The 13,753-nt window shown below is 33.2% G+C and overlaps 1 protein-coding gene across 8 annotated transcripts in view; it reads left to right on the forward strand.

The window, feature by feature from the left end:
- Positions 1 to 3,767: 3,767 nt before the first annotated feature.
- PIP5K59B (Phosphatidylinositol 4-phosphate 5-kinase 59B) overlaps positions 3,768 to 13,753 on the forward strand; it is a 188,674-nt gene continuing 178,688 nt past the window's right edge. For 5 of the 8 annotated variants that reach the window (XM_072533033.1, XM_072533034.1, XM_072533040.1 and 2 more), the window contains exon 1: positions 3,771 to 4,079. In XM_072533033.1, the coding sequence (XP_072389134.1) occupies positions 3,959 to 4,079 (121 nt within the window). In that variant the 5' untranslated portion in view covers positions 3,771 to 3,958. Of the gene's footprint in view, positions 4,080 to 13,753 lie in introns of all 8 variants that reach the window. The other 3 variants (XM_072533039.1, XM_072533041.1, XM_072533042.1) reach the window with 3 other exon arrangements.

Genomic DNA, 13,753 nt, shown 5'->3' on the forward strand with positions numbered 1-13,753 from the left:
CCTATTTGTCTCGCATACTTGCTTATACAGGACCGGCTCGCCAAGTTGTAGTTTTTTTTAAACGTGTTATTTGCATTTTGTGTTAAGCATTATAATGAATAATGTTACTCAAAACTTAGTGTTAAGGTTGGGGTGGTGTTTTCATTTCTTACTAAGTTTGGCAGAGGCAAGTAAAAAGTTAATAGGTGGTTTTTTTGCCCCAGTACCCATACCCTAACATTCTTATCATCATTTAAAAAATTGCTGCTACAAATTTCTGGTTTTAATATTATCCATTTAAGCTTATTATTTCTCAACATAATATTTGGAAACTGACTGGGAGCCGCTTGATCCGCTCACTGGGACTTAATCGAGTATACCGCCATTCTTTGGCTAAATGATGTATCTAGAGAGTTAAAACTTTTTTTTCTAGATACAATTCAATAGGGTGAAGTGGATTAACTCATTTCTCTGAAAATGTGACTTCATACACCTTACCTCTGAGGTGCTGATATAGTATTTGTTGTCTTTTACTGTTTTCTTCTGATAACTAAGTATTAATAAGTATTACTGTAAGACGAAGGAATTTAACTATATACATAATAGTAAAAGGATAATCCATATACCTATATTAATATAACTATGATAATAGTAGTTTGACGCTTATTGTTTGCCAAATTATAATAAATGGGTGATTTATTGGCCTCGGTCTTGCAAATAGCAAATAGGCAAATAGCGAAGAATTCAGTTATAATAACATCACCATCACTATTTTAAAATAATCTTTTGTGAAAATGATTTAAATTGTAGAAATCTAATCGTCAAATAATTATAAAATTTAATTTTCATTACAATCAATTGTGTCCTAATCCCATATACCTACACATAATATTTAACTTATGACATATAAGTAAAAATCATCTTAAATATCTTTAAAATAATATTGTTAGAGACATCTGTTGGTGGGCAGCTGAACTAATGACCATGTTAAAGATTTCTAAATCATGCGTAGACCATAGTCATCTTTCCGGAAGGGAAAAAGGGCTAAAAATTTACTCTAAATATATTATATTTATAATAAATAAGATGATTCAATATGAGCGGCCGTACTTATAGAAGCAGAGTTATTATTATATTGTAGGTATGGGTTTTTACAAGGTATTTTTCTAAAGTTATCGTATTTTATCTGACAGACCATAAGGTCTCTAAATTTGCTGTGAAATAATTTTCATTGTTATCCTTTTCTAATTATTCACAGTTGTCTAAATATTATATTCTTTTCTAATGCGGATTCATCATGTTTTCAATAGGTATCTAAGTATCTCACCTGTTAAAACCATGGAGGTAAGAAACCACCTTTAAGTGGTTTCTTACCTCCATGGTTAAAACATTACCAATGGCCAGCTGTATTGGGAAACAAAAAAAACACCTGAGAATGAAAATAATATAGCAATATACAACTATACTATTGAACGTGTGGATGCCTTCACATATCTGGGCACAGAAATCAATCAGAAGAATTCCGTAAGTAACGAAATTATTGCATGTATTTCCAGTGGAAATCTAGTAATCTAGAAATACTATGCTAATAAAAAATTGATGACATCGAAATTATTAGACAAAAAAACCAAAATGACTATCTACAGAACTTTGATTAGACCCGTAGTAACCTACGGTTGTGAAACCTGGGTAATGACGAAAAAAAGAGGAAGCCCAACTCAGCACATTCGAGAGAAATATACTGAGTATATGGCCCGGTGCAAGGGGAAGACGGCACATGCAGAATCAGGAGAAACGACGAGGTTAATGAACTGAATGAAGGGTATGACATTGTTAGATTTGTGAACAGTAAAAGCCTATCATGGCTGGGACATGTTCAGCGACAAGAAGACACGAAAACGACAAAGAAGATGTTACAGTGGAAGCCGGTAGGAAGGCGGAAAAAAGGAAGGCCAAGGACGAGATGGTTGGATGACGTGGGAGACGACCTGAAAACCATGAATATAAGACAATAGAGGAGAAGGACCAAAGAGAGATCTGAATAGAAGGACATAGCCAGACAGGCAAAGACCCATCCAGGGTTATGATGCCAAAAGAAGAAGAAAAAGAACATGTTTAATGAGTCTATGTGTCGAGTAAATACTTAACGTTTATTTTAAAAATCCCATATTCAGCGTATCGTCTCTCGGGCTGAGGGCTGGTGAAGGTAATTAAAATTTAATGACTTTTTCGTCTGAGAATGTAGGAGTATCGAATATCATATTATAAGAATATATACAATTGCGTAGATAGTTAGGGTTAGTTGAGACGAATTTGTACCTCCGAAGGAAACTAAATTAAATAAAACTTTTAAAATCACATTTGTCTATTTTAATACAAAAGTAATTTTTTTGTAATAGAAATTTAATTCTGTATTTTCTCGAACCAGAAGTCTCTTGCGAAAATTAATCGTAGGACATTGCTTAAAATAATTTATTTTCGATATATAGAAAACATAAATACACTTTTTAGTGTTTACATCTATTTTCAATAAGCTTGTTAAATTGTTAAAAAATATTCAGTCAATCAATATTAGGAAACAAGACTCGTATACACTATTTAAAATGTTTATAAAACTACACTTAAAATCAAAACAACAACTTAATCTCAAAGGTAAATAAACAACAATACGATACAAAAATTATTATATCCTATGATCCAATCCGAAAATTAGAATTTGTGAAACTTCAACGCTTCAACGTGCTTCAACTAATTAACTTTGACGAATACTACCGATTGAGAGCGAACTGTACCGATCGTAAGCGTAAGTTCCAGTACTTGGCATCACTGCACTGCCAAAACAATGTGCCTGTTCCACTTCAGAAAATTAAATTTCAGGAAAATTAAAATATTAGAATGTGATGTACGTGCTGCCATCTACTCAAAGAATTGTTAAACGTTAGTTTATTTGAATACCACCCATTTTAACTGCGGCGTGAACTTATAAAAATAATGAAATATTAGTTTTTGAAACATTTAGTTGTTCTGGTAGAAGTTAATCGTTTCGCTTTCGCCTTTTCTTAAATTAAGACAAATGCCAGAAAAATAAATAAGCTAATTTAAGCCTATTAATATTTAATCATACACAAATCTTACAATAATAGAAAGTAAGTATATTATAATTGTAGATAACTGCATAAAAGAATAATTAGTAGTGAATGATGCTATTTTTTATTTATTTATATTATTATTTATATTAATATTTTTTTATATATCATCAGCTTGTCAATATGACGATAGCCAACGTTTGAATACAAGCACGACACACAAAGAAGAAGATGCTATTTTTATTATAAATCAAAAATATATGATCCTTTTTTATAAAATTATACTGGTGAATTTTAGATAAATTATTTTTTAAATAAAAATACAAGATTCGTCGATTAAATATTACTTACCTACTTTTATTGCGGTTTTATCACAATTTACTTCTCTAATTTAAAGAACTCAAAACTACAGAACAAACTGAAAATAATTTAAAATTTACAAAAATTATCCTACAAAATTGTCTTCACCATCTACATTATAATAATAAAAGCTGTGCTACCTTTTCCTTTCCGTTTATTAAACTAGAAATCTGTAACATACTTGAACAAGCATTATGGTAGTTACCCAATAGGTGGAACAACTAAAAGTTACATGAATTTGTTGGTCTTTGGCCTATGCTAATGTTGGATCAACAGCTTGTTTGGCGTAAATTTGAGACAATAATAATTTGAGAGAAGAAAAATCGGTATGTCACAAGTTCTGACAGTTTAAACTCAAGTCAATATTGACATGTCAAGGGTCAGTCAGTGGAAAGGTGTGGAGTGTAAACGGATTTTACACTGTTTAATGTTCTCTTCGTGAAATAATTAGTCCGTTCTAAATGTTGTATTAGTGAAGTGTTTTAATGAAATCAGCTTTCGATTTCTAAATTGGATTAGTCCCAGCTAGCAAAATGGCTTCTGGAGACACAATCGAAACTATTCAAACTATGGATACATTTCAAATGACAAATATGAATAGCTCCAAGGATATTCCAGGATTTCGTGAATCATCAGAAACCGAAGAAATTGATGGTAAGTTTTATTTATACTTCTAAACAATTTTAAATCTAAAGTTGATCAAATATAATGTAAAGACAAATCTTATGTCAGGTTTAATACATAAGAATTGATTTTGATTAATTTTTCCTTATATTTTTAATTTTTTTTATTCAATTTACCATTCTTTTTAAGTAAGGTAAACTATTTTCCTTTCTAAAGTAAAATACTTTGGTATATTTTAATTTTGTATTTTAGTAAGTACTACATCTCATTTTATTTGATTTCTGAATTTTTTCTCAGGCTTTATTTATTTTTCTCTGGTATGCTTTGATCTCTGATCTTGTGGCCTCACTTTCAGTAAGATTTGCTATAAACCATTTTTTCCTGAAATTACCACCTTTCCTTATAAACACACATGTTTTTAATGTTGCTTCATAATGAACTGATGAAATTTCAATAATTTAATCTTAACAAAAGAACAAATTGATTTAAATTTCACCTGATTCCTCTGTGTTGAAATACCTGTAAAGCAGAATTCATTGATATAAATTTCATTCCTACAGACATCATTCCGTCTTACTACACTAGTACCGTTATTTTTATTGGATTATCCAATTTCTTTTCCTTTAGTTTGTTAATGAACATTCATATTTACAAACTTATTTTGTTAATGTAACTTTTTTTATATTTCAATTATTCTTTTTCACTATTTGGTTCTTTCATAATTTGTTCTTTTTGATTTCTGTTTCTTTTGTCAAACATGTTTAAACACACACTTTTTGCTACATTTATGAGCTGTTTTTCCACATGAACAATTTCAGTCTCTACTGTCTAGTAAAGGCAGTGATTAGATTTTTTCCGTTTTTCAAACATTTGGTTTATTTCTGCTCCTTTTAAAATTTGGCTGTGGCTTGTGTTCTTGTATTTATTCCAAGATATTTTTATATTTTACTTTATTAATTGTTGATTTATCCCAGATTTTTAATTGTAATTTTGTTTTTGATCATACTTGAAATGTAATGCCTCTTTTGTTCTGTGTGTCTATTTATTTATGGATAATTTGTATCCACTATGTGATGACATCTTCTGCTGCTTTTAAATCTACTAAATTTTTTCTCCCTTGTAAAACTTATTTTATTTGGTATATACTCAAATTCCAATGAACAGAGATCAATTTATTTAAGTAATAAGGCAATAAATATTATTATACTTCATAAATAATATCTAGGAATAATATCTGTAGTGGTATGGCAAAACTTGATATATTCGATTTTTTGCCAAAATCAGATTATTGGCTTGACATGTCATTTAGTCACATTTCTTGAAATTGGCAGAGATTGATATGTCTATGGTGAAGGTAAAACCGTTAAAAATGAGAACGAAATATATGATATATCAGCTCTGGTACTTGTCAGATACAGCAGAACTTATGTTATATTTCGAGTCCTGCCTAATCCCATACCTTAGGTAGAGAATCTCTGACTATGGGTAAACATAATATGCTGTTTTGCTATGGCAGCTATTCGTAAACAAAGCTTGGGAAAACAACTTTGTAGTAAACACGAACATGAAACACACAAAAGCAGTCAGAATTTGATATTCCTAGGGTAATAACACCACCCTCAAAATGTGTTTTAACCACTAGGGGCTATTGGCCTACAAGATCTAGGTCAGACATGTCAACTTTGAAATGACATAACCAATAACAGAATCTTTGGTTATACACATTTCTAAATAATTTGTACAAAAAACCTTTTTTTGAGAATGATTTCCAAAGTGGAAAGCAAAACGTCAAACATTAGTTAATTAAAAATGTTATTTTCATCACAATCACAACTGATAATTGTGGCTCAATCCCATAAAAAACATAATATTTAACTATACATGTATAGCTATGTCCTTTCTTTCCTGACAGGGACTTTCTTAAGATTGTTTATAAACTAGATGTCACCTATCCATCCTAGCTTTTTTTTGACATGAGATCACTTCTTTGTTGTGGCTACACAGCACAGCACTGACTCTGTGTTTTCATTAACTGCTCACATCCTTGTTGTGGCTACAATGCAAAACACTAACTAAGCCTTGCAGAATTTCACACATTACACAAGCTGGAATGGTTTAGTCCTCTTGAGCCTGCATATCTGGGGTTGGTTGACAAGAAGCTGAAGTACTTCATAGTTGGGATGCTTATGGTCGACATCCAGATGTGAACAAAATTTTTGGGAGATACTCCAGCATATCAAGTCACCTAGGGCTCGATAACATGGAAGGAGCCCCATCATAGCTAAATCCTTTTGATACTGTAGGTATCTGGGATGAGTGAACTTTCCCCTTAGAGGGAGTGAGAGCTGTATGGATAAATATGGATATTATTACTCATTGTGCTCACAGTCCAATCAATGGCAAAGAATAGACTTGATCTTATTAGACTAACTAGACAAACAATGCTAGAGATGTCGATATATTTAACAACAATAATCTGTGTTAAATACAACTAAACAATTGTTAACCACAGAGATCAGAGATATAAATAAGAAAGCAATGGAGAATGGAAAGTACACTTATTTTCACCCTTATTTAAATTGAATGTTAAAAGTTCTTTAATAAGATGTGAGATATTGGTTTAATTTATAAACAAAGTTTTTAATCAGAAATAAATGAATCATTGTTTTTTCATTTAAACAAAACAATAACAATTTGTTACTCTATGTGTCGAAACTTATTACTATTGTATTTGAATGTTCTACAGGGCTAGGAAGGCAAACCAACAGAGTTTTGGTTGAATTGCAATATATATACACTTGCGATCATAAAATACAGGTCACCTTGAAAATTTCAAGTTCTTGAATATTTTTGCATCTGGTGCAGTAATAACCTTTTTTTTAGGCTAATGTATTTTTTATTTGTCATCAATGTTTGTTTTGAAAGAAAAAAAAACGGTTTTTTTATTGTTTGATAAAACAGACATACGAAAAAAAAAAAAAAAATGAAAAATACACAAAATGGTAAAACAGTGGAATTTTAATGACTAATATCGTGTATTGCCTCCCCTTGCTCTAATAACCTCTTGCAGACGACGGGGCATACTCTCAATTTTTCTCCGGATTACATGTTGTGGTATGTTATTCCCCTCTCTCACTAACAGATCCTTAAGCTCCTGTGCGTTGTTAGGAGGTGGTGTATGGGTTTGAATACGTTTTTTCAAATCCTCCCAGAGATGTTCGATGGGATTCAGGTCCGGAGACCTAGCTGGCCAGGGTAACCTCGTAATTCCAACCTCGTCCAAGTATTGCATACTGATCCTGGCAACGTGCGGTCGCGCGTTGTCCTGCATAAAAACGGCGTCTTCTCCAAGCCCTGCCATGGTGGGCATAACATGTTCTTCCAGAATCTCCGTAATGTACCTTCGTGCAGTTAAGGACCCATTTTCGATGAAGATTAATTCTGTGCGGAGGTCGGAAGATACACATCCCCAAGCCATGACCGAGCCTCCACCAAATGGCATTCTTGGAGCAATGCACGCTTGTAAAAATCGTTCACCGGTTCTCCTCCAAACTCTTACACGTCCATCGGATCCAGTTAGGCAGAAACGGGATTCATTTGAGAATAACACTTTGCTCCAATCATTAATTCCCCAAGGCGCGTATTGTCGAGCAAAAGCTAGTCGTGCAACTCGATGCGTCCGGCGAAGTGGCGGTCCTGTAGCGATTACCCGAGAAGATAGTCCAGAAGAACGAAGTCTTCTCCTGACTGTTGCAACGCTAACATTGCAATTTCGTACTTCCTGTAGACGATTTCGATGCATAACCGCAGTTGAGGTCCGGTTTCGTAAAGCCTGAAACATAAGGAAACGGTCATCTCGTGCCGTGGTCGTTCTTCTTCGTCCAGAACCAGGTCTTCTGGTTAGCAAACCCGTCTCCTGAAAGCGTTGAAGCACTCGTTGAACCGTAGAAAGGCTTACGCCAACAGTTCTTGCGACTTGTCGTTGAGTATGACCGTCTTCCACAAGCGCAACAATGCGTGCCGTTTCAACAACAGTCAAAGGCATTTTTTTTCAAAAAATAAACAATAATAAACACTAATATTGGCACTAATACACACTAATGGTGGCAATAATAAACGTTTGTTGCGTTTGAACAGAAAGTCGAAGCACAAATGAGACATTTAAAACAAGCGGCAGTTACAGGTACCGTTCATTTTGGGAAGTGTATAACTTTCCGCGAAATCGGCATTCTTGGAATTCTTTGTTACAAAGGAAACCGCTAAGACAACAATTCTCAGAAACATGCATTAGTTTGTATTTGTGTTATTATTATTTACGATAAAGCTCGTTAAAAATGAAATAACGGTGATTTTCAAGGTGACCCGGATTTTATGATCGCGAGTGTATATATACCTTATAAACTTATTAAGTAAAATATTTTTTTCATTTTGTAAAAAATTTGCAATTCTCTTCCAATGCCAAATAAAGTGTCGAGGCATATTACATAAAACATTTGAATTTGTAAAATTTTTGTGTTTTATAAAATTTTTTAAATCTTTCGTTTCTTTTCTTCTTCTTCTATATAAGTATTTTAAAATTAAACTACATAGATAAGAAAGAAATTATAATAGTTATAAGTAAATATAGATTTTATTACTATTTGGATAATTGTATATCCCTGGATATAGTAATACATTCATTCATATACACACCTGCATACTGAATAATATTAATCATATAACTTGTTGAGTTTGAACATATAAGACCTTTAAATTAATATAATTTTGCAATGATGCAGCTTTGTTCTTAAGATAGTCTTGACATACTTTTGTATACTTCACTGTAATTTTTATGAGAAGATGAAAACACTTTAATTATCTTTAGCTTGTATTTGATGCATTTAAAAATGCAATTGTTTTTTAGATTGGAAGTCAATAGTTATTGTAGTTGTTTAGACTGTGATCATATCAAAAAAGGTAACAGAATGTTGGTTATATTATCAAATAAATATTATGAACTATAAAATATTGCTTAACATTAACGAAAGTACAAGCTGATTATAGCCACAAATGTCAACCATATAACATGGTTGTACAAAATATTTCAAATTGTTAGTGTTGGCATGCCTTTATAATGTATATGTTGTATACTCCAAATATAAAGAGATAAAGATTTAAAAGATTCATTTTGATTAGGTTATTTTATGAATTATGCAATTTTTAATTTATATAAAACGAGTAAGTAAATATGTATTTCTTTCGAGATTCTTCTTCTTTTGATGCCTATTAGTTTCGAATATTGGCGATCATTCTGACTATAATTATTTTATTAACCGATGCTTTAAATAGATTAGTTATTGTTGTGGAGAACCATTTCCTCAGGTTTTTTAACCATGATATTCTTCTCCCAATTCCTCGCTTTAAAAATACTTTGCCTTGAAGGATTATTTTCAGTAATCTGTATTTAGTGCCGTTTCTCATTATGTGTCCGAGATATTCTAACTTTCTCCTTTTAATCGTATACATCACTTCTCTTCTTTTCCCCATTTGTCCAAGATTTGTTCTTATTGTGGCTGATTGGTTCCAGTATAAATTTGTATTATACACCCGTCTTTATCATCTATTTGGACTTTTGTTAGAACATCCGTCATTTTTCGGTGTTGAACTGTGTCAAATGCTTTTTGGTAGTTCACAAAGCAGGTGTAGATATCGCAAGTCATATCTCTGTATCTTTGGAATAATACCTGTAGACTAAACAGTGCATCTCTCGTACCTACGCCTTTCATGAATCCAAACTGTGTGTCTTGTATTCTCTCTTCGCATAGCTTGTATATTCTGCGATGTATAATTTTAAGAAAAAGTTTTAGTGTATGGCTCATTGGACTTATTAGCCTATATTCTCCGCACTTTTTGTCCGAAACTAGCCAATCTTTTGGAATATTTCCTGTGTCATAGATATTATTTCAGATTTTACGTAGTATTCTTAAATATTCATCATCAATAAGTTTAAGAAATTCAGACTGTATTCTGTCTGGTCCTGGAGCTCTCCCTTCTTTGAGTGATATTATGGCTGTTCTTATTTCTGCCACTAGTATTTATAGGTGGCCGGTCCTGTTTCCGTAGGTATTGGGGACTGGTTCTCCCTCTCATAAAAAAATAAATTTCGTATGTAATTTTTCCAGGTATTATCAATATTCTCTTAGTCCACGTACCGTTCCGTTGGCATTAACAAGTTTACTTACTCTTCTGTTTTTACATTTGCCTGTAATTTCTTTTACCTTTTTATACACGTTGAAGTCGTCGTATTTTCTTCTTCTTCTTCTAATGGCGCTACAACCCTTTGTGAGTTTTGGCCTGCTTAACAATGTTCTTCCATTCTGCCCTGTCGGATACTTTCCTTCGCCACTGCCTGATGTTCATGGTTTTAAGATCCCTCTCTACGTCGTCTATCCATCTTTTACGGGACCTTCCTCTTGTTCTGTTTCCTTGGGGCTTCCATCTCTGGACTACTTTTACAGCTCGATTATCTGGCATTCTTTCTAGGTGACCAAGCCAGTTTAGTCTTTGTGATTTTACAAATCTGACAATATCTGCGCTCTGCATTAGTTCATCCAGCTCGTGGTTCATTTTAATTCTCCACGAACTATCGCTGCATTGGGTTGGTCCAAATATCTTCCTTAGTATTTTGCGCTCAAATATTTTCAGTTGATTTTCATCAGTGGTTGAGAGGGTCCACGTTTCACATCCATATGTGACCACTGGTCTAATTACTGTTTTGTAGATTCTCAGCTTAGACTCACGATTCAGTAATTTACTTTTCATTAAGTCTTTGTATGCATAAAAGCACTTATTACCGCTAAGAATCCGTGCTTATATTTCTTGACTGATGTTGTTGTTGTCATTTATTATTGAGCCTAGGTAGGGAAAAGTGGAGGCATATTTGTAGGTATGGTTGTCTACCTTCAGATTCTCATGTTCATTCGATTTTGTGCACTCCATATATTTTGTTTTGCTTTCATTTATATATAGACCAAACGTAGCAGCTTCTCGTTTCAGTTCTATAACTTTTTCGCTCAATACCCTTTTGTTGTGGCTTATTATGGCAACATCATCCGCATATGCGCATATTTGCATAGATCTTGTATTAATACAGCCGTTTATATCCAGTTTTCTAACAACAGCTTCTAAAGTTAGATTAAAAAGTGTTGTTGATAAGGTATTCCCTTGTCTAACTCCATTTTCAATATCAAAGGCCTGCGTCATATCTCCATCTATTCTCACCATAGCTTTGGAACCCTCCAGAGTCATTCGTATAAGTTTAACCAACTTATTGGGTATCCCTAACATAGATAGTTGCTTTAACATCTTTTGTCGATCTACTCCATCAAACGCCTGTTTGAAATCGATATACAAGTTGTAAATAGGTATGTTTAGTAAATCGTCGTATTTAGTTTGTATAATTTCGATTTCTTGGCATTTTTTCTCCAGTTCTTTCTGTTTGGTTTCTCTGATTTTTCTCTGTATATCTCGTTGTAATGTTTTATACATAGAGTTATTGTTCTTGTTTTTCCTTCTTTCTTCCATCAGCTGCTGAATCTCTGTCGTCATCCGTGTCTAATTCTTACCTTATTCGTTCTTCATAAAATTGTCTTTAATGTCATCTATCGTCAAGGGATTTTATCTTCTCTTCTGTGCTTTCCGTTTTATTATCGATGTCTTTGAATTTTCTGTTTATTGTTTTGCTGACTATTTCTTTTACTTCACTACATTTCAGTTTTCTCATGTCATGTTTTTTTACAGTTTTTCCGCGTGTTTTTCTTAACTTGGTTCTAGATACACGCCCACTAAAGGATTGTGGTCAGATTGAATATCAGCGCCTGGGTAGGTTTTAACACTGTTGAAACTATTTCGATATTTTTTTTTTAAGAAGTATATAGTCTATTTGGTTTCTTATAATAACGTCTTCTCCGTTGTCTTTAGATGTTCAGCTGCAAAGAATGCAAAGATACTCTTTCGAGATTTATTGCAGTTAATTCTTAGACATTTTTTGGCAATTGCCCTTTAATAGATTAGCGGATAGATTTGGCAATCCTCAAACCACCAGTTGCCAGATTGCAACTGATGTTTGCAAGGACAGATTTTTATCGATCTGAAAATATTTGCATTTGCATGATAACGATGGTTTGCAGAATACCACAGATCAACTGTATCCAATGCGACATTTATTAGATATTTTACAACAGAGGCTCATCGTTATTGACGAAGGTATGGTTCCTTGGAGAAGACGTTTGGGGATGCGTCAATATATTAAAAATAAGTGTCACAAGTATGGTGTAAAGCTGTATAGAGTTTGTACAACAGATGCTTACACTTACAGAACTAAAATTTACTGTGGTAAATAAGATCCTATTTCAAGTAAGGGAACTTCATATAATGTTGCCATGAACGTTATGGCTACCCTACTAGATACAGGAAGAACACTGTATGCTGATAATTTTTACTCCAGCTTACCATTAGTAGAAGCCCTATTAGAAAGAAGATCTTTTTTCTGTGAAACTAAAGAAGCAACCCTAAAGGGCTCTCTTAAACATTTATTACAAATACAATTAAATCTAATGAAGTGGTAGGTATGTGCAACAGAAGAGGATTAAAAATTATTAAGTAGCAAGATACATACATATATACTACGACCTACCCTTACGAAGATTATACACGTGGACTTCTCCAAAAGATAACACCAACAATATAATCAGAAACCAAATAGATTTTATAACGATTAACAAAAGGTTTCGTAATGGAGTACAAAGTGTAAAAACCTATCCAAGCGCAGATGCAGATACGGATCATAATCTATTACTAGCAAACGTCAACATTAAACTCAGGAAACCGGAGAAAAAAGTTAAAACCACCAAAATTAACATCAAAAACCTAAAAGACGACAACTGCCAACAGCAACTAAACGCAGAGATAAATAAATTAACTGAAGGAAGATTCTCTTGAAAATTGTTCAAAACCGAATTTATAAGAAATGTGAGGAGCAGATAGATGAAACTCAGTTTGGCTTCAGAGGAGGCATGGGTACAAGAGAGGCATTATTTGCGTTGACGGTACTCTTGCAGAAATGTCGGGAATATAACAAGAGTGCATATGTATGCTTCATAGACTTTAGGAAGGCCTTTGACCGAGTGCAGCATATGAAGTTAATAGATGAATTAAAAAACATCAATTTAGACAAAAAAGACATTGAGTTTATTAAGGTTATATACTGGAACCAGAAAGCAGTAGTAAAGGTGAACGATATAGAAACAAATAATATACAGATTGCGAGAGGGGTTAGGCAAGAATGCGTCTTGTCTCCGACGCTTTTCAACGTGTACTCACAGGTCATATTCAGAAAAACCTTATGGGAAAGAAAAGAGGGAATAAGAATTGGTGGAGAAATCATAAACACCATGAGATTTGCAGATGACACGGTAATTATGGCTGAGAGTATAGAAGATCTACAAACTTTACTAGATGCAATAAATAGTGAATGCATTCAAATGGGACTTGACATCAACACAGATAAGACCAAATTTATGATAGTATCAAGGAGTCCAATAAATAATGAACAACTAACTCTTGGTGGACAGCAAATAGAGAGAGTGACAAAATATAAATATCTGGGAGCTTACATCAACACAGAATTAGATCCAGACCAAGAGATCCGGGTACGAATAGAAATG

This window comes from Diabrotica undecimpunctata, chromosome 5 (genome assembly GCF_040954645.1).
Source record: "Diabrotica undecimpunctata isolate CICGRU chromosome 5, icDiaUnde3, whole genome shotgun sequence".
NCBI classification, from domain to species: Eukaryota; Metazoa; Arthropoda; class Insecta; order Coleoptera; family Chrysomelidae; genus Diabrotica; species Diabrotica undecimpunctata.